This window comes from Cynara cardunculus, assembly GCF_001531365.2.
Source record: "Cynara cardunculus var. scolymus isolate 2C chromosome LG 6, CcrdV1, whole genome shotgun sequence".
Lineage (NCBI taxonomy): Eukaryota > Viridiplantae > Streptophyta > Magnoliopsida > Asterales > Asteraceae > Cynara > Cynara cardunculus.
This window is the reverse complement of record NC_037533.1, coordinates 15,789,468-15,814,746: the sequence shown is the minus strand read 5'-3', so window position 1 is coordinate 15,814,746 and position 25,279 is coordinate 15,789,468. Positions and strand designations below refer to the sequence as shown.

At 40.1% G+C, this 25,279-nt stretch overlaps 3 protein-coding genes across 3 annotated transcripts; 2 read left to right on the top strand and 1 right to left on the bottom strand.

Moving 5' to 3' along the window:
* The first annotated feature begins 3,283 nt into the window (after positions 1 to 3,283).
* On the top strand, positions 3,284 to 20,196 carry LOC112514190 (nudix hydrolase 2-like). Its single transcript, XM_025120520.1, has 9 exons — positions 3,284 to 3,440; positions 8,423 to 8,586; positions 9,260 to 9,325; positions 9,481 to 9,618; positions 16,616 to 16,687; positions 16,774 to 16,824; positions 16,947 to 16,981; positions 17,756 to 17,889; positions 19,976 to 20,196. Exons 2-9 carry the CDS (start codon positions 8,461 to 8,463, stop codon positions 20,194 to 20,196), a joined length of 843 nt encoding a protein of 280 aa, XP_024976288.1. The 5' UTR covers positions 3,284 to 3,440; positions 8,423 to 8,460.
* Positions 5,870 to 6,757, bottom strand: LOC112514191. The gene has a single exon (XM_025120521.1). The coding sequence runs from the start codon at positions 6,755 to 6,757 to the stop codon at positions 5,870 to 5,872; it is 888 nt and encodes a 295-aa protein (XP_024976289.1).
* Positions 20,197 to 22,533: 2,337 nt separating the features above from the next.
* Positions 22,534 to 23,754, top strand: LOC112514189. The gene has a single exon (XM_025120519.1). It carries the CDS (start codon positions 22,534 to 22,536, stop codon positions 23,752 to 23,754), a length of 1,221 nt encoding a protein of 406 aa, XP_024976287.1.
* The last annotated feature ends 1,525 nt before the right edge of the window (positions 23,755 to 25,279 follow it).

The following is a 25,279-nucleotide window of genomic DNA, read 5'->3' as shown; positions in this document are numbered from 1 at the left end:
CAAATCGTGTTGATATAAGCGATAATGTGATAATCACATGATTATCACACCCATATCACATGATTATCACACCTATATCACACCCAAATTGTGTTGATATAAGCGATAATGTGATAATTGTGTGATAATCACATGATTATCACAMYCATATCACATGATTAACCGTTTATTAGATAATGATAATCATGATCGTGTGTAATCGTGTTAAAAGATTTTATGATATCATTTCCATCATTACCCTTTTATTTTTAATATTTTTGAATCTTTTTAAATTTCAATTTTAATTTTAAAAATCTTTTAATTTTAATTTTTATCACAATATGAGGTTATTGGGTTGTTCTCGCATTCTCGTAAATCACAGGGGTTCTCGTTTGAACCCTTCCCTATATATATATATATATATATATATATATATATATAGGTGGTTATTTTGCATGTAAACCCCCACTAATATATTAAAATGCATTTTTAAGTGTATTTGAGTGACCTTAGTGATTGCCAAATCGGCCCGGCCTGGTCCGGGACCGATAAGGACCGGTTATGGGACCAAAAACCGGGACCGGTTGGGGTTTTTGGTAGTTTCATGGGACCTGGACCGTTATGGGACCAGTTATGGACCGGACCGGCCCAAAAATTAAGATAATTTTATAAATAAATGTATTTTTAAATAATTTTATAATGTATTTTTTAAGACAACGTAATTTTAATGGTTCTTTGAAGTTTTATTGTTGATAATCCGCTTTAAACATGTCGAGAATCCATTGAAAATTTTATGCAGCTCCAGTTTGAATTAAAGTTTCTATCCACGAGGAGTTCAAATGTAAATAAGAATATAGAGGGGGGGAAATTCATTGGAGAAAATATATAGATTAAAACCTGTAATTTCCACTGCAACTTTGAAGTTTTAAGCAGCGCATGAAAGACATCAGAGTCCATATTCTCCTTCATCTCTGCAACTTTGATCATTTTTTTTATCTTCTTTGCTACCAAATTAGTATAAATATGCATGGGAGTTTCCTAGTTAACATACCAACTTATCCTATCTTCAAAAACGCAAAAAACGCTCTCAATTCTCGGTTTTTCACTCCATTTTGTAAATTCGCTACGTATTAATTTATCGTTTCCACTTCACAATTCTCGTTTATTTCTCTCTTTTACTTACGAAATGGCCGGTGAACAACCATCAAACGAACAAGTTGCCCAAATTCTCGCCGAACACGGATGAAAGTCCGAGATTTGGAATCACTACAACTTGGTGGTTCTCACGACCAGAAAACGAAAGGCACAATGCAAATTGTGTCAAGCTCTCCTTACGGCGGAAGTAAATTTTACGTTAAGGAGGCACACCGAAAAAACGTGCCCGGGGTTGAGGTCGGGGGGTGATTCAAGCCAACCGATACTTGACACCCAAGGTCAAATATGGCCCTACAATGCCGATTTGAACCGACAAATGACAACACAATGTGTCATTCAAGTCGGTTTGCCTTTCGGACATTTCGACAACCCTCACGTTACGAAGATGATTCAAAAGACGCTACAACCACGATACAAGCCGGTAAGTCGTCAAACCCTTAGACGTGATGCTATAAAAAAGTGGAAAATGTGTCAATCCGGAATGCAACAAATGTTTTCCGCTTTGCCTAACAATATTTTTTAACGTGTGATGTATGGAGCGCACCATACGGATTGTCGGTTTCGTATATATGCATAACGACACATTGGGTTGAGCCTACAACATGACATTTATTCAAATGTGTAATCACGTTTGAACCGTTTGGTGCGCCACATTCGGGTGCACGTCAATTTTCGATTATTAAAAAAACCGCTAAAATAATTAGTATTTCATTTGATAACGCTAGTAATAACAATTCTTGTGTTGGAAAAATTAAAGTATCATTTGGCACCTATTTTACACGGTAAATTCTTTCATACATGTTGTTGTGCACATATAATAAATTTAGCCGTTCAAGACGGTTTAAATACTTGTAAACCCGTAATAGATAAGTTTAGACTTATGTTGCGGCGAATTTTCACAAAAGGTAAAAAAAATGCATGCACCCTATAGAAAGTATTGCGATGACGTCGGTTTTAGAGCTTTGGGACCGAGCCACGATATGCCCGTTCGTTGGAACTCGATATATTTTATGATTGAAAATTTATTAAAACAAAAAAATTATATTTTTGTTTTTTATAGACACTATTACCCACAAAACTCTATTGGAATTCTTGATTGGGCTGTGCTTGAAGGATTGTACGACATTTTAGGCGATTTTAAAAATGCGACAACATTTTTATTGAGAATTTATTATCCAACAAGTTTTTTAGTTTTAAACCAAATCTATATTTTGGCAAATAAAATTGCCCAATACGAAGACCATCACGATTGGGGAAGGTTGATGTCTTGCATGAAAAAAAAATTATTAAAATATTTTATAGGCATCCCATTTGATTTTCTTTGTGCTGCGGCGTTAAACCCGTATTTAAATATTGTTGGTGTTGAAGTTTTAATTACACAAATATGTGTGGCTTTTAGTTTGGATACCGCTACAGATAATTCTTTTTCAATGAAACAAAAACGTTTATTTAATCGCAATTTTCAAGATTTATTTGATCATTACAAACATTTTTACGGAGGAGGAAACCAACCACAAACACCTTCCTCATGTGGTTTTGCGGGTTCTAGTTCTTCTTCTAGTGGTCATCGACAAAGTCGTAAAGAGTTGATGACTAATTCAATGGACGAGATTTTAAATGAATCAAGTAAAAAAAATCGATATGATAACGATTTGGGTGAACTAAATATGTATGTGTATACTAACTTTATGGCATTTGAATCGTTAAGAGGTGAATCTTGTTTGGCAAAAAAAAATCTGTATTTTAATTGTTTTAAAACCTTCTGAATGATTTTGTATCCTGAACCTCCCTTAACCATTCAGCGCCCTAATTTCATTGTAAATAATTATATTTTACATTATATTATGAAAACCTCTTAATTATACTGACCACTTAATCATTCTACACCAAACCATCCAGCAACTCTTAGACACCCCTTTACTTCTTTATACATTCTCCACCGATGGTGGGGCATGTTTCAGCCGAATATTTTGCCTTTTGGACAACACTTGCAAAGACTTTTAAAGCTGATAACGTTTAAAACACGATTATTTTAATGGAGATTAAATTGGCCTTATTTTAGTGATTTTGACGGCTTATTAAGTCAAAGTTGTATTAATCTAGATTCCACATGGATGAGGCTGATTGACAGGCTGGTTGTTTTCTGCCTTTCATCACTAAGCTGGGGCCTTCGTATTCATTCGTTGTATGGTTATGAAAGCGATATCTGGTGGTTAGTTCCGTTATCTCGTGACGCTAATTCTCCGATCTTGCATTGGGATCTACAAGGCTTTCGCTTCAACTTCTGTGTTCTTATCGTCTTACAGGTACCAGATGCTTTTATTATACTGTTTTAACTTCATCGTTGATTGCGTACACACTTGTAATTTCTGTGTTTTTATATTCTGGATCATGAATTTGGATAGTAATGAGAAGCATCTATGAAATCGATGCTTGTACTGGTTATTGATTCCTAAATTAATCTCTGTGTGTGTGTGTGTGTTTGTGGTTGGGGAGGGAGTAAGTCAAATCTCGTGTCGGTGCAAATGGTTTGGGTGAATTAGACTGCTGCCAGTGGAGAAGTAAGCTGCCTGATTCTACTAACACTTGGATGGATCATGGATTGTCTGTGATTCTGTGGATGAAATATTTAAGGGGTCTCGTGGGTGGTGGAGGGCATGGGGAATTTGGGCACTCTCTCCTCTCTGAAATCTCTACTCTCCTCTGGAAATCTCTTCTCTGTTGGAACCAAAGCATCACACAAACTAATAATTCTGTTATTATTGTTGAAACATCATATGTTACAAACAGCAAACAAACCGAAAGTCCGAAACCTATATACTAAACCAAAGGACACATCCGTTCAGACCAACAGATGCGACACCCTTTCATATGACAGTTAAATAACTGTCATGTAACCCCTAACAGCTATAAACTAAATTAACGGTAACAGAATAAACGACCATATAGCGATATTAACGACTTTATGAAACCAGATTCTAGCTTAATATTTAACACACCCCCTTAAGCTAGAATGGTTTAACACCCAAACTTTTCTTCATGTGTGTGAACAGCCCCACTTGTAGTGCTTTTATAAAACAATCTGCAACTTGGTCTTTAGAGACGCAGAATTCGATCCTTACTTCTTCATTGGCGACCAATTCTCGTATAAAGTGAAACTTTATACGGATATGCTTGCTCTTGCCATAAAATACAGGATTCTTAGAGAGAGCTATGGCAGATCGATTATCACAGAAAATGGTTGTAGGTTCTTCCTGTGAATGTTCTAATTCCTTCAGAATGGCTCTAAGCCATAAAGCTTGGCATCCAGCAACAGATAAAGACATGTATTCTGCTTCTGTTGAGGACAAAGCCACAACGCTTTGCTTCTTCGATTGCCAAGACACTGCCCCTGTCCCTAGATGGAATATAGAACCGGCAGTGCTTCTTCCATCATCCATACTGCCTCCGTAATCACTGTCGCTAAAGCCGACCAACTTGAAATTTTCTGATCTTGAGTAGGAAATTCCATGATTCACAGTCCCCTTAATGTACTTCAATATTCTTTTTCCTGCATCCCAATGGCTCTTTTTGGGCATTTCTATAAATCTGCTAATGATACTCACTGAAAATGCGATATCARGTCTGGTGGYAGTCAAGTACMTCAGACTGCCAACCAAACTTMTATATAAGCTTGCATCAATAAATTCTTCCCTGTCATCTTTGTGCAACTTGAGACCAAACTCCATTGGGGTAAGTGAAGGATTGGTTTGACTCATATTAAACTTTTCTAATAAGGTTTGAGCATACCTCTGCTGTGGTATGCTCTTGATTCCCTCTAAATCTTGCTTTACTTCAATTGCCAGAAAGTAATGTAACAGTCCCATGTCGGTCATTTCAAATTCTTGTTTCATGCTTTCTTTGAATTCATCAATCAGCTGCTGTGAATTCCCTGTAAACACTAAGTCATCCACATAAATGCATACCATAAGAATCATACCTTTGATTTTCTGAGTAAAAAGAGTATGTTCTTGGGATCATTTGTTGAATCCATGTGCCATAAAATAACTTTCAATACGGCTGTACCAGGCTCTTGGAGCCTGTTTTAAACTGTATAAAGCTTTCTTTAAATGGCAGACCTTGTATTTCTCTCCTTTCTTTATGAAACCTTCCGGCTGATCTATATAAACATCTTCTTCCAGAAAACCATTCAAGAAGGCAGATTTTACATCCATTTGATGTACTTGCCATTTATTTTGAGCAGCTAATGCCAAAACCAATCTAACTGTTTCAAGCCTTATAACAGGAGCAAACACTTCTTGGTAGTCTATGCCATGCTTTTGCTTATATCCTTTAACAACCAACCTTGCTCTGTGCCTATCCACCTCTCCTTTCTCATTTAACTTAGTCTTGAAAATCCATTTAACCCCTATGGGTTTATGTCCACTTGGAAGAGTAACTAACTCCCATGTGTTGTTTCTCATAATGGAGTCCATCTCCTTGTTCATTGCTTCCCTCCATCTAGCATCTTGATATGCTTCCTTGAAGGACACTGGATCTGCATTAGAGAACAGCACAAAGTCTGCTGTATCATTAAAGTCTAAGCTTCTTGGATCATCATAGACATCTCTTAAGCTTCTGTATCCTCTTACTGGTGGACTTTCAGGAGAGCTTTCAGAAACTCCTGTGCTACTTGAGTTTTGAGGCATGATGGGAGTTTCAGGAGTCGGAGAATGATGATCATTTTGTTCAGATTCTACATCTCTTTGAACTTGTTTCCTGTCATATGGTTACTGCATCCGCTGTCCATGTACCATGTATCTTCAGTTAGTAATTCAAGTGTGTTTAAAATCATAAACATGGTATCTTCATTATCTTCGATGTTAACAAAGTTGTTTTCCCTTTCTTCTGCGATCCTTTTCTTACAAAATTTCACTATGTGTCCAAGTTTCTGGCAGTGATAACACTGCATAGGAGAAGGTTTGCCTCTGCCCTTACCCTTGAAATCCGTCTCTGACTCTCTCGGTTGAAACCTGTTTCTGTCTTGAGGGGTTGAACTACTTGGTGATTGCAATTGAAACGCCTGCTCATATGGATTGCTATCGAACTGTTTCATCCTGAGTTCATGAGACTGCAGGATTCCCAACAATCTTTCAAGTGACATAATAGAGATATCCTTTGATTCCTCTATCGCTACTACCACATATTCAAATTTTCGAGTTAAACTCCTTAAGATCTTTTCTACAACTCTTCTATCTTCTATTATTTCACCATTGAGACGAAGTTGATTCAGAACAAGGATAGTTTTGTTGTAAAAATCCTCGATGGTTTCTGAATCCTTCATCTTTAAACCATGGAATTTGCATCTCAAAGTTTGGAGTCTTACTGTCTTGACTTTTTCTTCTCCTTTGTATGTTCTATGTAGCATATCCCATGCTTCTTTCGCTGTTTCTGTTGTAGATATCCTCTCAAATATCGCTTCATCTACAGCTTGGTAGATCGTGAATAGTGTCTTCTTGTCTTTCTTTTTAAGTTCTCTGATTTCCCCTTCCTGTTCTTCGGTGAAATCGTTCAATTCTATAAGTCCATCAACACCTTGATTGATGATGTCCCACAATTCTTGAGACTCGAACAATACTTTCATCTGGATATTCTAGTGATGGTAATTTCTCCCATTTAATTTGGGTAGAGGATGATGAATAATGCTATTTGAAGTCGAAGCCATTGAAGAACACGAGCTCTGATACCACAATGTTGGAACCAAAGCATCACACAAACTAATAATTCTGTTATTATTGTTGAAACATCATATGTTACAAACAGCAAACAAACCAAAACCTATATACTAAACCAAAGGACACATCCGTTCAGACCAACAGATGCGACACCCTTTCATATGACAGTTAAATAACTGTCATGTAACCCCTAACGGCTATAAACTAAATTAACGGTAACAGAATAAACGACCATATAGCGATATTAACCACTTTATGAAACCAGATTCTAGCTTAATATTTAACATTCTCCTGCTGCTGCAGCTATGTATTCAGTTTATTAGTTTTATTTCCTTGCAATAGATAGTCTACTATCGTTTATATTTTCCCTAAGGTGGTGTTTGGTTCGCAGCATATTTTTGGATGGAATGGAAATCGTTAAAGGATTTCAGCTTTGAAGGAATTGGAATGAAATGTTGTAAGGTTTGACCACCTGTTTGGTTGGCAAACATTAGAATGTAATCTGTTAAGGAATTGAAATCTGTTTGTTTGGTTCTTAGAATGTAGCTTTGGAATTGGAATGAAATATTGGTAAATGACCAAAATAAAGAAGAGTTTACTTTCATACCTTATAGGATTTTACTAGTAAATTATGTTTGTTGCTTTTCAGAAAGAGTCATTATTAGTTCAATCAATAGCATGTGGACATGCCTTTAAAAAAAAGCATGTGGATACAATAAATGATATATTTCATGATTTTAGTTCATAGACCTTCCATTAATTGGTGAGAATGACAAGATTCATTCCAAGGCCAGCCTTTAGAATCTGTCTATGAATGCCTGGATGGTTGAAGTCTTGAAATATTTTTCTCAGTCAGTGTACGGACTTGGGAATACATGGTTGAAACCAAAGGTATTGCTAACCCGAACTTTCTAGAGGTTAAGGGTTCCAACCTCACCAAAGGTGAGGGGGGCGTGCGTGTGTGTGAGTTTTCATTTGCTGAATATAAATATTATATACTTAAAAAAAGGAACATGGTTGGAATTTTAAATATCTTTCTCTGCACGAGTGTAGGAATCGTGTACCCTTGTTCTTGTAAATGGCAATTGTGGGTGCATGTACAAAGTCCAATTTTTATATGAGAGAGTAGAATGTCGTCAACAAATTTTTGGTGCATAGCTTATTAAAATAGGTTTGTAGTGCATGCAAGAGAAAAATACACAATTATTTGGTATTCTTTTCCCTAAGTGACCAATAACTTTTTATTTCTTGCATTCATGAATGGAGGGTTTGGGTTTGTGGGGTTGGGGGATTTGTTGACTGCTGTTACATTTCTCTGTACAATGCTAGATTTTTTGAAACTAATTCGTAAACCAAGGGGTATATCTGGTCTACATACCTCAAAGGTTGCACTTCATAGTTCATGGAAGAATATTGACTTGGTTGAAGTTGTTACTTACAAACAAGTTAATTCGTTGAGCGAGCATTCATATTTTTAGTTGTTTGGCATTCAAATTCAGATATTCACTTATGGTTACTTATCTTCGTATGTTGTTGGAGTTGGTGGATTATATGTTTACCTTGTTGTTCATTAGTCCCTGGATTGAATTGGAAATTTTCACATCACTATGCGATGGAAATGCAACTACCTGCAAAGGAAGATCTGTATGGAGGTGTTGTGGTAGAGATGAAGGAGAATATGGACCCTGATGTCTTTCATGCGCTGCTTAAAACTTCAAAATTGCAGTGGAAATTACAGGTTTTAATCTATATATTTTCTTCAGTGAATTTTTTCCCTCTATATTCTTATTTACTTTTGAACTCCTTGTGGATAGAAACTTTTATTCAAATTGGAGCTGCATAAAATTTTCAATGGATTCTCGACATGTTTAAAGCGGATTATCAACAATAAAACTTCAAAGAACCAAACCAAACGTGCCCAATATATCTCAACTGGAGGTAGCGTCTCTGGGTAGGATGTACCAAACATCCAAAGGAGTAGAGAAGCTGTTTATGTGAAGACCACCCCCTCCCCCTGGGGGTGCTTCCATAGAACACACACATTTTTTTAAAATAAAACATATCCAGGGTTGTAGGCCACAACTAGCATAACAACTATTATACGTCCAAAGTTGGTATTGCCCCAAGCAATTAGTGCAAAGTCATTGCTTCAAATGATACTATTTTTTTATGTCCAATACTTCTATAGTTGTTTTTACTAGTCGCCTAAATCATTTACATGATTAAAATCCAATGCTGAGTTAAAGTTATCGCTGATACAGAAGTCTGCCTGTCTATATTGCATAATTCTTATAAATTTATTCATAGTGGCACTAGCTACTGAGACACTTTGTATATGATACATGAAATTCCACTGTATTGTATATTTTAGAGATTATTGACTTCTGTCTTTGTGTTTTTATTTTTGACAGGGCAAGAAGGGTGTTTGGATTAAACTGCCAATTAATCTGGTAAATCTTGTTGAAACTGCAATTAAGGTATCTATCTCATACTCTGCTTACTGCTAGGTAAATTTATGGGTACAAACTGGTAATATACCATGTTAGGTCAAACATGGTCTGAATATGGTTTCGTTTTGTTAAATTGTTGATTATCATGAAGTTTACAGTTTTTTCTCTTCCTGAAATGAAAGGAGGGCTTTTGGTACCACCATGCTGAACCCAAGTTCCTGATGCTCGCCGACTGGCTTCCCGAAACCACAAGTACTCTCCCAGGAAATGCTACACATATAGCTCGTGTTGGTGCTATTGTCTTAAATGATAAACAAGAGGTATGTTGCGGTGACCATCATTATTACAGTCTACGGTATCTGAAATTATTGTGTCTAGTGGTATATTGTATGGACTACTTCCCATATCTCCATTTTTTGTTTTTCTTTTGTTTGTTTTGCTTTTCTGTTGCTTTATATGATCACTTATCGGCATTTTGAAGCTAAATTTTCCATGCTGATCCATCATTTTGAATGTATTGGGATTTTTCCCTGATCATGGCTGTTGGAAGGCATCTAACTTCTGTAGCTCCCTAGCTTTCTCTATTCACTGGAGGTTGGTTTCATTGCATCCGCTGATGTTGACCGCTGTCCACTAAATCCTATCATACTTCCATATTACTCCTATGAGACTCTTAGAACATCCACAGTAGAGGTTCTTGTGCAGCTTTTTATAAGAGCACCTCCAATGGGTGGTTCTTATAAGCAAAAAGTGTAGTGTAAGAATTATCATTGAAGAGAGTTCTTATAAGAACCTCACATTCTTGGAGTTCTTTGTACAAGAGCCTTAGTTTCTTAAGTTAAATATTTGATATTTATTATAAAGATATAATAATTATTAATGTTGGAAAAAGTATATGTGACCCACAAAAGAGGTTCTTATAAGAACTACCATTGTGGATTTTTAAGTAGTTCTTAATTTGATGAGTTGAAAGTGATGTGGCTAGAAGAAGTACAAAAAGTAGTTTCTTAAAAGAACCTCCATTGGAGATGCTCTAAGAACCTCTACTGTCCAGTCATAGTCACAGTCACAGTCACAGTCACAGGTTATTGTTCAGTTTCATGCACACTTACAGGCCCAAGCCCATTATTATGTTGTATTCTATAAGAGGATAAAGGGGTATTTTAGTGAATTTGGGAAGTAGTCTGTTCACAGTCATAGTCACACATATCAAGAAGAAGCAACGGATCGATGTTTGACAGAGAGAAATTCGGTTATCCACCAATCATCCTCCCACAATTTGGTGTGATAACACCAGTGCCACATACTTGTCTGCTAATCCGATGTAAATGCACCAAACATATTTAAGGTTGACTCACATTTCATACAGAATATGGTTCTCTCCATTGCATTAAGAGTTCACTATGTTCTTACTATACAAAGTGCTGATATTTTACAAAGGGGTTATCTACTCTTTGTTTTATGTTCTTACTATCCAAGCTACTTGTCCACAATGACATTCAACTTGTGGGGGGATGTTGGAGCATTAATAGCCTGCTTGCCAAATGCTGCTATATCATAGTTGTTGGGGCACGAACTGTCTGCACAAAGGAATGGGCTCCGAGGACCGTTAGGAGGGGGATGACCAGGTCCACCTCCATGTGAGGAGGGGATACTGTTAGAAATTAATGACAAATCAGATAAATTAATCTGTGCATTTTAAGGTTTTTAGTTGGGTCAGTAACTTGGGCCGCAGGCCATCAAGTTGTGTCAAATAGAAGTCCATTAAATAGCAGTTATGAGTCAGTTATTATGCATCGATTACAAGAGTCATGTCTATTTGCTTGGCACCGGTTCTGCTTATATATATGTATATCGTGTATACTCTGTTTTCAGAGACAATCAATAGAATTTTTCAGTTTACATAAAGTGTTCTTTGCTGTGATTATGTTCCAATGGAGATGAAGAATGATTCATCTCCAACAAAGTGGTATCAGAGCATTAGGCTCGATCAAGGGAAGAAGAGATTGAATCATAAAATTGATTCAATGCGTATCAGGAAGAAAGTTACCAAAAAGGTTCCTGTGGTAAAAGCCGTGAAGAAAGAAGATGAAGGCACACAATCTGAGGTGATACCAGTTAAAGAGCAAGAGAACTCTGAAAATAAGTCAAAGAATGCAGATACAGGCATTGCAAGTGGGAAGACAACCATCAAGAAGAAAATAATCAAAAGGGTTACTAAGAGAAAGGTTGTCGCCAAGGTTGCCAACAATAAGGATAACGTGGCAGAGGAAGCAGGAATAACTACTGGGGAGCAAAATTTAACATTAGGCAACAAGGAAAGTGAAGTCAAAKTAGAAAGCAATGAATCAGTCTCAAAGACAAAGGCTCCAAGTGTGGCCCCCGAGAAGAACAAGAATGGGGGTGATCTAGTTAAAAATGAAATCAAGGGTAAAGTGTATAGTGGTTCTTCATCCAAAATGAAGTCTGACAATGAGAAATTAGAAGATGGAGAGAAATCTAAGGAGGGAAAAGTGAGAAAAATCAATAAAGGGGACCGATATGTGGAAAGGTACAGCAAAGAAGTGCAGTGTTATGGTGATTATTTGGTACAGGGAACCGATGGAAGCTATTAGACTAGGTTATACGTTAATGTAATTATGAATAGTTAGAGGTATCTAAATGTAATTTGTATTATTATATAATGAGATCAATGAGAAGGGGAAAACCCACGATTTACTACCATCTAAATCCCTCCCCTTCTCCTACTTCCGAACCTCAGCACCCAAACTCCACTACCCAAACCCCAGCCCGGTTCGGCCACACTTACTCACGGCACCGACCCAAACACACTAATGCCAACCAGCCGACATCCACATCCACTACCGAGCCTCACTCGGTCCATCCCACAACCGACACCGTACCAGAACCTACGGCTCCCGGTACTGCACCTACATCACCAAATCCCTCGCCACCACCGGCCCGCACCATGCAAACCCGTAGCATGACAGGCCACTCCAAGCCACGGGTACCTTTTTCCCTTCAAACCTCTACCACCATCACACCCCTTCCCAAAAACCTACCAGCTGCCTTAGCCAGTCCGAATTGGCACCATGCCATGCAAGAGGAGTTCTCTGCTCTTATTGATAATAAGACGTGGGAGCTTGTACCGCGGGACCCCAATATGAATGTTATTCGGTGTATGTGGATCTTCAAACATAAACTGCAATCMGATGGGTCGTTGGAAAGGTATAAAGCTCGGTTGGTTGGGGATGGCCGCACTCAACAGGTAGGCGTTGATTGTTCTGACACATTCAGTCCTGTGGTTAAACCCGCAACCATACGGACCGTTCTGACTATTGCTTTGCATCATCATTGGGATATCTCTCAACTTGATGTAAAGAATGCCTTTCTACATGGTACACTTCATGAGACGGTTTACATGCATCAGCCACCAGGATTCAGGAATGCTAATTTTCCACATCATGTATGTCGGTTAAAGAAGTCTCTATACGGTCTCAAGCAGGCACCCCGGGCATGGTACCAACGGTTCACGGATTATGTTGGTACCTTGGGATTTCGACTTAGCTCCAGTGATAATTCACTGTTCATTTTTCATCAGGGACAAAATGTTGCCTACATTCTTCTATATGTGGATGACATCATCTTGGTCACCTCGTCTCCAGCACTGAAAGCCTTCTTCATGACTCACTTGTCTACCGAATTTGCCATGAAAGACTTGGGCCCTTTATCTTACTTTCTTGGCATCTCGGTCCAGCGGTCCCCTGATGGTCTATTTTTATCACAGGGACGGTATGCTCAAGAAATCCTCGAACGGGCCAAAATGGARGATTGCAATCCGGTAKTAWCWCCTGTTGACACAACMGGGAAACTTAGCGCCAGTTCTGGCGATCTGATTGATGATCCCACTACGTACCGCAGCCTTGCGGGCGCACTCCAGTACCTCACATTCACACGCCCGGATATTTCCTATGCRGTACAGCAGGTCTGCATGTTTATGCATGCTCCCAGGACTGGTCATTTTCATGCTCTTAAACGGATTCTGCGATATGTCAAAGGCACACTTGGCATTGGGATCATGATGCGGCCGTCCTCCTTATCTACCCTCATTGCTTATACTGATGCCGATTGGGCAGGTTGCCCAGATACAAGACGCTCCACATCCGGATATTGCATTTTCTTTGGTGACAATCTGATCTCCTGGTCGTCCAAACGTCAAACCGTTGTCTCGCGCTCAAGTGCTGAGGCTGAATATCGGGGGGTAGCTAATGTGGTGGCAGAGTTGTGTTGGATTCGTAATTTACTACTCGACCTTCATTACCCCATTCGTCGTGCCTCGCTTGTCTATACTGATAATGTCAGCGCCATGTACATGTCTGGTAATCCTGTTCAACATCAACGGACCAAGCACGTCGAGGTGGATATTCATTTTGTTCGCGAGCTAGTCCGCAGGGGCTATGTTCGAGTCCTGCATGTTCCGTCTCGGCATAACTTTTCAGACATATTTACTAAAGGCCTACCGCGGGTTTTATTTGAGGATTTCCGCTCCAGTCTAAGCTTACRAGATCCTCCACCTTAGACTGAGGAGGTGTATTAGACTAGGTTATACGTTAATGTAATTATGAATAGTTAGAGGTATCTAAATGTAATTTGTATTATTATATAATGAGATCAATGAGAAGGGGAAAACCCACGATTTACACTCTATCAGAAGCAACTGGAATGAAATCTGGTATGTTTCTAAGTTTTATTCGAAACACATGACACCAAACCGTGATCTGTTTCTTAGATTCAAAGCCTGTTTTGATCCGGAGACACAAGAACACAACACAAACTTCCTAGTATTGAATGATGTTGGGGAAATTGTGTTAAAAACACCAGAAATCGAACATGTGATACCATGTGTAGCATACGTACCAGAAATTGGTATAAATGTGCTTAGCATGAAACAATTAATCAAACAAGGTTTTGAAATAGAGTTGGATGGAACAACACGTATGATCAAATACATGTTTTCTGATGAAGAAAGCACCACAGAAAATGTTAAAAATCGGAAGATAAAAGATGTGTTAAATGGAGAAACGCTCTAAAAGGAAGAAGTCAAATTTATCACAAATTATTGTGATATTTTGCTTAAGAATGACTTGAAGATTGTTAAAGATGATGATCTTGTTGAAAAGATACAAGATAGTATGTGTGTTGAGATGGATGATGTGTACAAGGGATGGTATGAGAAGAAGTTTAAGGAGATTTGTGAAAAATACGAGTTCGCAAAGGATGGACCAATGTGTCCAAGAGATTACACACTTGAAGATGTGCACGGTGTTGGTGAAAAGGCTAATAACCATGAAGATCAAGTAGGAGGCAAGATGATTCCTCCAAACATGTTTGATAATCAAGAAGCAATCGAGGATGTTACCGGTGAAGCGTCAAAAGACGGCAACAGTGGAGAAGATAGCTCAAGTGCATCGAATGAATTCAATGATTATGTTATCATTGATTGAAGAATGGTGATTAAGGAATTTACCTGTTTTGTCATTAAGGGGGAATGTTAGAAATTAATGACAAATCATATAAATTAATCTGTGCATTTTAAGGTTTTTAGTTGGGTTAGTAACTTGGGCCGCAGGCCATCAAGTTGTGTCAAATAGAAGTCCATTAAATAGCAGTTATGAGTCAGTTATTATGCATCGGTTACAAGAGTCATGTTTATTTGCTTGGCACCGATTCTGCTTGTATATATGTATATCGTGTATACTCTGTTTTCAGAGACAATCAATAGAATTTTTCAGTTTACACAGAGTGTTCTTTGCTGTGTTTCTGTTCCAATGGAGATGAAGAATGATTCATCTCCAACAGAGGCCCGGCTAACCCTCCAAGGAGCAAGGCGAAGCAAGGATAAAAGCTAAGGGACATCTACTGTTGAAACACACGAAAAGAACACCTAGGACCGCTCTTCTTACGAAAAAGCATTCCAACCAGCTGCCATATTTTTTTTCATCTCTTGACTATTATTCTGTATCATTAATTAGTTGACAATTATATTCCTGTAACTGCCGTCGTCGGCTACATTTCTATTGAGCTCAGTGGAGCGGTAATCCCGGTCGCCTGCAGTTTTTTACGTTCTCAGGTTTTCTGTGTCAACAACTGATGCTTGTCATCTATTTTTCGCATATACATTTTATTCGTCTCCATTTATAATTATTGTTGATTATATTATTTGATCATGGGGACTCATATCAGATCTTAAACTTTAATCAAAATCCGACCAAAACAATAGCCCTGTTATCCTCATAGCTCTCCGTAACACTGACTTAATGTTAAGAGTACTATAGATACATATACTTGTACTTCATCCCAAAAGAATAAGAATAGATCAACTTTTCCATTTTCTCTACTTCACATCACCCATATATACTAACAACACATATGTCATGAAATCTTGAGATCCACGAGAAAGTTACGGATTAACATTGTATATGTGTGTGGGGGTATATATATGTATGTATTGTGTTAATCTGTTTGTGGGTGTGCTATAAAGCCAAAAAATGATGAAACTTTATGTTTTTTTTGGAGCCAATTTTAAATGGAGGAAAGAGAAAGGGAGGAAGGAGAGTAGAAGAGAAATAGGGAAGGAGAAAAATAGAGAGAGTGAGAGGAAGAAAGAGAAGAGATTGGAGTTTCTCTCCTTTCTTGAGTGTTTTGACTAAATGCCCTCTTTTAACTAATGTAGACTTTAATAGCTGTTAGATAAAGAGGCTTGGTCAGTTGACTGGGGGGCATTGTCTCATTAAGGACTACTGGTTGCAAAATGTTTTGAAGGGATCCAAAATTGCAGGTTAGTACTACTCTAGGAACCAGTTTTCGTAATTCACTGTATTTCATCTAAACTGTAACAACCCATCCCACATGGATATAAAATCAGATTTGTTAGGTCCTTATGATCTCAAAGTTGTGGGTTACCAATAACTTCCACCATGATTTTAAGTTGATTTGTATGTTATTGGGCCAACCTCCTGCTTTGGGCTACGGGGAGTTACCCAAGGGGTTGTGGATGCAGAGCTCAAACTAGTTGGTCAGTTATGAGAGTCCTGAGTGGGATAAAAGGAACACCTAAACCTCTTCTTCCCACTTTTCAAAATACTATTTTGTAGTAAATCTAATGGCTCAGCACAGCCCTCAGATTCTTGTTTGTAGAACTCAGCATGCAACCATAAAAATCCCAGTTCAACTCAAAAATTACGTATATAAATTTTTTAGATCAGTTGGCTAGATGGTTTTTCTCTCTGAGACTTCATTTGCTGTTTTGTGTATTAGATCCTCGTTGTCCAGGAGAAGCTTGGGGGAAAAACGGAAGTTTGGAAGATCTCTACAGGAATTCTTAAACAGGTGTGTGTTTCAAAGGAAGTTCCTTAATTTTCCAAAACCAGGTGCATAGCTTTTCTCCAATGATCTGATGATAGTTTCTTCTACAGGGTGAGGATATTCATGTAGGGGTGGTTAGAGAAGTAAAAGAAGAGACAGGAGTAAGTTTCAAGCCTCTGCTATGCATTTCAATAGTATCTCACTTCTGGGTATTGCCTCTAGATGCCAAATAAACATGAAAATTTCGATTTTTTCATAAGGCTGATGATTTAACCTGTCACAGATAGATACAGAGTTTGTTGAAGTGCGGGCATTCAGGTATACGCAATCAATTTTTTGAGCCTTATCTTCTGAATAGCATTGTTACTGCTAAGAAAGTGAAAAATAAAAACAGTAACTCGCATGCATGTTTCACCCACTATACAACCCGGATAAAAATCTCCTGTCCCAAATTCTTGCATCCCGTTCCTGTCCACCACCAATCACATGAATACATATTATCAAGAGAGAATGGGAACTTGAATAAAATAAATCTAAAATATATAAAAATCTGATGTGTCTTAATTTCATTGGTTGGACAGGAATGAGATGTGTATTGGGACAACAAATTTTTATCCATAGGACTCCATGTAGATTAGTGTTTCCAAAGATAAGAGTATGTTTCATTAAAGCATCTGTGATAGGTACTTCACAGTAATGATAATTGATTAAATATAAATTTTCCAGTCATTCGCTTCTGGACGGTTGCAGCCTTTCAGGGTTTTTAATTTGATATGGGTAGTTTAATAATTTACCAATCTTGTCCCGTCTCCCTGATTTTTGTTTCACCAATTTATTTGCATTTTTTCCCCATTCAGTCCCTGTCCTCAGTTTATTGTCACACCAAAAGTGGGACAAAATGTTTCTGCATGCCCTGCGTACGGAACTCATTAAAGAAGTGATCTTTAAGATCATGTCCCCCAAGGCAACCTCATACCACTCTTTCCCTCTTCCTTGTCATAAATCACTTTCCATAAGTTTGGTAGCAACACTTGCACTGTAGCTTGTATTTTATATACTATCTTTATGCTTACAAATTGATCCAATTGGCAGTCAAGAGCATGATGTATTCTTTGGGAAATCAGAAGTACTCTTCCTGTGCATGATGCGCCCACTATCGTTTGACATCCAAATTCAAGAAACGGAAATTAAGGCAGCAAAGGTACTGACCAATGTTATTGCACACAGTATCATTTAACTCTTTCTTAAGATCATTAATGGCTATGCAGTGGCATAAAGAACACGGAATTAATGAATTTGATGAAGTATTTTTTCTACTCGTTCTATATACCATTACTCCGTGCTTTTGACCAACAGTATGTGAAGAGAGTGATGAAATAGTTACACTCTAGGCATTAATAATGTGAAGCTTAGTTTGGGCACGTTTGTAGGAGACAGATGTCGAGGCTGGTGAGGATGGTGGAGAGTTTCAGGGTCAAAGGTGTTAGGAGGATGAGGGCCAAACATATGAGGACGCGGGATGAGGAGCCTAGACCTGGCATCTTCAAACATTTCAGAATGCATGACCTCGGATAGGAGTTTTTGGAGACGTATGACTTGGATGGCAGATTATGTGAAAGGAATCTTCAATTTTGGGGCCAGGGGAAGGGAATGGGAGGTAGATGGAGGTTGGGACTTGGGGGAGTGTTAGGGTCCGTTTGTTAGCAGCTTAATGGGACTTCACAATTTATTCGATCAACTATACGTGATTGTTTGGTAGTGGCTTAATGTATAGAGAGTGGCTTATTCAGTAAGCCTTTAGGGGAGAGCTTTATGTAGAAAGCCAAGTCTTTTCCAGACCTATCCCTCCCAATTAAAAAAGACGCTCCTTCCATCTACAAAAAGCCACTCCCAAACAAAAACCTTCTCAATCTATACAGACTGATTAATCCACACAGACAACTTTATCCATACAGGACTTAGGTTGTTTGACAATTGCTGAATGGTTTGGTGCAGAATGATTAAGTGGTCAGAATGATTAAGAGGCCCTCATGATATAGTGCAATATGAAATATAATTGTTTGGTAATTGTGTACAATGAAATTAGGGCTCTTAATGGTTAAGGGAGATCCAGGATACAAAACCATTCAAAGGGTTTTAGAACCATTAAGAGGCAGACTTTTATTTTGCCAAACAAGATTCACCTCTTAACGATTCAGAGGTTGCCTCTTAATGGAACTATTAAGAGGTAAACAAACAACCTCTGAAAAACCAACCAATTGGCCCCTTAGAGATTGATTCGAAGGGTAGGTGCAGTGTCCAAGATTGGTCAGCCAGGTTTCAGAGCCATAGGTCGGGGAAGGGTTACAAAGTCCACCCTTCTTTTTTTGAATAAGATCACAACCCAAATATGGAACAAGAACAAACAATAAACTGATATCAGATTTCTTATTGCATAAATTATGTTCCCACCTAACATACATAGACGACACATACTTATATATATAGTACTTAGATTGACAGTTACATAGCAGTTATCAACCGCGATGTTAGTTAAATAACTAACTACCTTAACCCACCAAGTCTAGGTTACACCGTTTAACAGCCGCCCATAAACTAGACATGGATTATGTTACGGATCCAATTGTTATGGACCAAAGCTCACATAAACCAAATATTTTAAAGGTATATTCTAGAAGATCCAAAAGGGTAGAAAAGGAAAGTGGCTAAGAATGTTAGTTAGAGGCGTGGTGCTTAAATAAGGATGAGGCTGGAAAGAGAAGGCATTATGTTATTTTTTTCCTAAATTGTAATTGGCTCTTTGCTTAGGCTTTGAGAGAGAGGAGTTTTCCCTGGATTCCCTGTTTGTTATCAGCTTTTGCATTCAATCAAATTGGCCGACTTACTCCATTCCTATTTTGTCTTCTTACCATTTTTATTAATCTGTGAATTGTTTAGTCTTCTTACCATTTTTATTAATCTGTGAATTGTTCTGTCTTCTTACCATTTTTGTTAATCTGTGAATTGTTCTTCATCACTGGTCTGACCTGCTTCGCCTGGTGTGTGTCCATGGAAACCAGAGCTCAACAAACCCGTCTCGATCAACATGAGGAGCAACTACAGCAACTTTAGTCGGATGTTTTGGAAATCAAAACGGCAATTAAGGCTTGGGAGGGCGATCGTGGGGAGGAGGAGGAATTTCGCAAAATTGTCATGTCTTGGGTCAAACAACAAGGTAAGCAGACTAACTCGGATACTGGAGGACCGTCGATGGTGTCCAGTGGCTCTCCCATCATTCCGACATCGTTGGTGGGTGATGTTCCGATGAATCAGGGCAGGGGCATCTCCAATTCCGGTTTTACTACGGAGGAGGATTCGCAATGGCGTCGGGTGGGAGTACTGCAATTATCGGCTCACAATCGGGATCTCCACAAGGATTTCCATGGGCCGCAAAAAAGATCAAGCTGCCGGAATTTCATGGTTTTGATCCGCAAGGGTGGATTAAGAAAGCGGAATTGTATTTCGATATTCATGGTGCGCCTCTTCATCTTTGAATTCATTTGGCGCAGTTAAGCATGGAACGCGTCGCCCAACACTGGTTCACGATTGCCAGTCAGATTTATGATTCGATCACTTGGGAACAATTCACTCGGGAGCTGTTACAGCATTTTAGCGCCTCGAAATACAGAACCCGTTGGAATTTGGAAAGCGTAGTACTAATGTCCAAGTACCATTCCACATCAGCGCCGAATACTCGTCAGCCATGGCAATACGCCACTGAGGGTACCTGTTAGCAATAGTAAAGGTGGTCGGTTCGGTGTCAAGGGAAGGTGATGGTATGGTATGAGGAGGCATTGTAAGGTTTGGTTTGTTTGGAATTGGGGCGTAGGTTGGGTGGTCGAGTACGGGTGGGTTGTTCTGTGGTAGAGGAGGTGGGGGGGATAGGGGTAGTGGGGTGCTCATTAGGAGGGGTGGTGGTAGTTGTTGTTTCTTGTGGGACAGATTGCACAGTAGGTGCTGTTGAGGGTGCCGGTTCTGGTGAGAGGTCAGATTTGGGATAGGTGGAGAAGTAAGGATTTGGAGTGGTTGGAGTAGGAGTGGTTGTAGGAGATGTTTGGAAAGGAAAGGATTGTTTATTAAATTGAACGTGACGGGCCACGTAAAGACGATCAGACTGTGGGTCGTAACACCATAGCCATGATGAGCGGTGCTGTAACCAAGGAACACACAAGGTGTAGAGCGGAAGTCCATTTTGTGTTTATTGTATGGACGAAGATAAGGGTAGCATTGACATCCAAAAAACCCGAAGAAAGGAAAATTCGGGTTTGTGCTTGAACACATGTTCAAAGGGTGAGGTGTTTGAGTTGGTTCTGGATAGCATTCGATTAATAAGATAGCTGCGCTGTCAAAAGCAAAATGCCAAAACCGTTGTGGAACATTGGATTGAGCAAGTAAAGTAAGACCGGTTTCAACAACATGTCGATGTCGTCGTTCATCAAATCCATTTTGTTCGCTTGTATGTGGACATGAGAGGCGATGGGTGACGCCGAGAGGAGAGAAGAATTGGGAGATTCTGAAACTCGCCTCCCCAGTTGATTTGGACAGATTACAGTTTGGTTTGAAAATGCCTTTCAACCGTCGCAAGGAATCGTTTAAAAGTGGCATAAACATCAGATTTTAGTTTTAATGGAGAAATCCACATAAATATGGAGTAATTATCAACACACAGCAGAAAATAATTGTGACCATCAAAAGAAGGAACATGAGCGGGGCCCCATACATCACAGAAAACTAAATCCAAAATGTGCGAACTTTTAGAAGTAGATGGTAACAAATGAAGTTTAGACGATTTGCCAACAAAACATAAATCACAAGTACTAGTACACTTATTTTGTAAAGGTAAATAATATTTAGACAACATGGACTTCAGTAGCTGTGGATGTGGATGTCCAAGTCTTTGGTGCCATGTGGTGGAAGAGGCACGTGCTGTAGAATACGACATTTTCTGAACATGTTGACTTGGACCCATGAGGAGGATAGTGTGTGTGTGAACTTGTCATTCACAACAAAGAAAGTAGAGTGAAATTCAAAGTACACATGGTTATCAAAACATAATTTTTGAACAGAAAGTAAGTTTTGTTTTATGTCAGGTATGTGTAGTATGTCTTTAAGGGAAAAGGTTTTGTTTGGTGAATGAAGTTGTGAGGAACCAATGTGTAGAATGGGTAAACCTTACCATTGCCAACGTGAAGGTTGTCCTCACCGTAGTAGGCCTCAGAGTTATCAAAGCTAGATAGGTCCGATACAACATGATGGCTAGAGCCAGTATTCGGAAGCCAAGCTTGTGATCGGTAATCTGTAAAGTTGGCAGAAGGTGGTTGTCTCGTCCTCATAGGAGCAGGGTCGCGATTGGGGCAATGAGACGAGATATGCCAATCCCACACCTGTTGCATGTGCCAAAAACAGTGTTCTGATTAGAAGCCCAACTAAATTGATTACGGTTACCTTATCCTTGACTTTTGTTGTTGTAGTTTCCTCGTCCGTATCTAGAATCACGTCCACGGCCACGGTTATTCCCAGATCTGTTGGTGTAAAGTTTCCATGGCACCCGTCCTTTCTTCCAACCGTTTTTCTGTCCTGTCTGACCMGTCTCTCCCTAKAGATCCTGGGTCCTCCTCCTCTTCTCTTCCCCCCTCCTCTGCTCCTCTTGTGTTCGAGGACGATCTCCATGATCAGGATGACCTCCTTGATGAGGATGAGCTGATTGAGGTTGAGTCGGACGATGGTGACACCGCCCGATTCCTTACCAATGATATCCCCCCTCCCCAGGCTGATCCGATGACTTCTCAGGAGCCCGAGCAGATGGACTCCACCCCCTCCCCAGTTTCCCAATGACGAGTCTTGCCTCGTGGAATACCCGGGGTCTCTGTAATCTCTCCCACCAGAGAGCTTTAAGAGATCTCATTCGTGATTCTAATCTTCATATCTGTGCGGCTCTTGAGTCTCGCGCCCTTGTCTCTAATCTTCCTCCTATCTGTGAGAAAGTCTTTGGATCTTGGTCTTGGACCTCTAATGGCACTCTTTGTTCTAGAGGAACTCGTATCATTGTTGCTTGGAATCCTGACCATGTTGACATGATGCTCTTAAATGCCACCGACCAGGTGATGCACTTTCAGGCTAAGATCTGGGATTCCTCTAAGTCTCTCTTCTTGTCTTTTGTGTATGCGGACAATTACCATATCGCCCGTCGTCAGTTATGGACTTCTCTGAAGGGTCATAAGCATGTCGTCAAGGACGCCCCATGGTTCATCATGGGAGATTTCAATGCTGCCCTTGACCCGAAGGACAGCTCTTCTGGCTTTTCGGGCCCCCCTCGTGGTATGGATGATTTCCGCGAGTGTGTCCGTAACCTTGAGGTTGAGGATATCAACTTCAAAGGCCTCTTCTTTACCTGGTCTAAGAACCCYAATGGCACGGGAGGTCTCCTCAAGAAGATCGATCGTGTCTTAGGGAAYTCCCTGTCCCTTGCTCATTTCYCTTCGGCTTCTGTCATCTTTCTTCCTTACCGGTCTTCGGACCATTGCCCTGCGGTCCTTACCCTTCCCTCCCGGTCCCCTTGGAAGCCTAAACCTTTCAAGTTCCCTAATTTTCTTGCTCATAAAGAGGCTTTCAACTCTGTCGTTGCCTCGAGCTGGAGTCCTGACCTGTCTGGTTATGAGATGTATAAGGTTTTCCTAAACCTTAAAAATCTCAAAGGCCCTATCCGTAAGTTCCTCAAAGATCAGGGTAACCTGTTCTCCAATGTCTCTAGAATCCGGCTTGAGCTCGACAGGGTCCAGATTGCCCTTGATAGGGACCCTGAAAACGTGGACCTCCGAGAGGAGCACTGTGGGTATTTATCTGCCTATAATAGTGCCTGCCTTGATGAGGAAAGGTTCCTGAAGCAAAAAGCCAAAATCCAATGGCTCCGTGAGGGAGATAAAAACTCTGCTTTCTTCCATAAATCTGTCAAGAGCCGTATCAGCCGGAATAATATTGACACCATCCAAAATGCTGATGGTATCTGGATCCCTAATGTTGAGGTTCCTGATCTTTTTGTCTCCCACTTCTAGAATTTCCTTGGGACCCCTCATCTTTCTCTCCCCATCCGTGATCCCGCTTTTCTTTTTTCTAATAAGCTGAATGCCAATCAGGCTGCCTCGATGCTCGTGCCCATTTCCGACTCCGAGATAAAGCAGGCCCTCTTCCAGATTGGTGATGACAAGGCGCCCGGTCCTGATGGGTTCACTGCTAAGTTTTTCAAGGCTGCTTGGGATATCGTTGGCATGGACCTGTGCTCTGCCGTTCGTGAGTTCTTCACGTCTGGTAAGCTCCTTAAGTCTATAAATAGCACTATTCTTGCTCTCATTCCTAAGTCTGCTGCCCCGTCTCGGGTCACCGACTTCCGCCCCATTGCTTGTTGTAATGTCGTGTATAAAATCATTAGCAAGCTTATCGCGGATCGGATCAAAGATCATCTTTCCTCCCTGGTTGATGTTAACCGGTCTGCGTTCATCCCGGGTCGGCTCATCACGGACAATGTCCTTCTCGTCCAGGAGCTCATGCGTGGCTATCATAAGCATCCGGGCCCTCCCCGTTGTGCCATCAAGGTTGACATCCAAAAGGCTTATGATACTGTCGATTGGCATTTCCTCCGTACCGCTCTCTTCGGTTATGGCTTCCCCCTTCCCATGATAAACTGGATTATGACATGTGTTTCCACTGCATCGTACTCGGTCAGTATTAATGGAAACCTCCATGGCTATTTCAAGGGAGGCCATGGCTTGAGGCAGGGTGACCCTCTTTCCCCCTATCTTTTTACCCTGGTTATGGAGGTTCTCAACCTAATGACCAAAAGAAAAATTAATGAGACTGGCATTTTTTCCTATCACCGGAACTGTGAGGAGCTAAAGATCACCCACCTGTGTTTTGCTGATGAWCTCCTCATATTCTGCCATGGTGATAGTGACTCTGTCCGTGTCATAAAGGATTCCTTTGACGAGTTCTCTGGTGTGTCTGGCCTTCTCCCCAATCCGGCCAAGAGCGAGGTTTTCTATTGCAATGTTGGCCCGATCACTAAGAGTGCTATTCAGTCGATCATCCGGTTCCCAGAGGGCTCTCTCCCGGTCCGTTACCTGGGTGTCCCCCTCATCACGACTCGTCTCTTTCATCAGGATTGCAAGGGTCTTGTGGACAAAGTGAAGTCCAAACTCCTTGATTGGAAAAACAAATCCCTCTCGTTTGCCGGTAGACTGCAGCTCATTCTCTCGGTCTTGTCCTCCATGCAAATTTACTGGGCCTCGATCTTTATGCTTCCTATGTCCATATCTAAGGAGATTGAGCAGCTTATGCGGGGTTTCTTGTGGTGCCACGGTGAGCTCAAAAGAGGGAAAGTGAAGGTCTCCTGGAAGACCGTCTGCCTCCCGAAAACTCAAGGCGGTCTTGGAATTAAGAGCCTGTCCACCTGGAACTGTGCCCTCATGGCCTCTCATWCTTGGAGAATCCTTACCATCAAGGATTCTCTATGGGTTAAATGGATCCACTCCTACAGGCTTAAAGAGCGTAACTTCTGGGATGTCCCCATCCGTAGTGATGTTG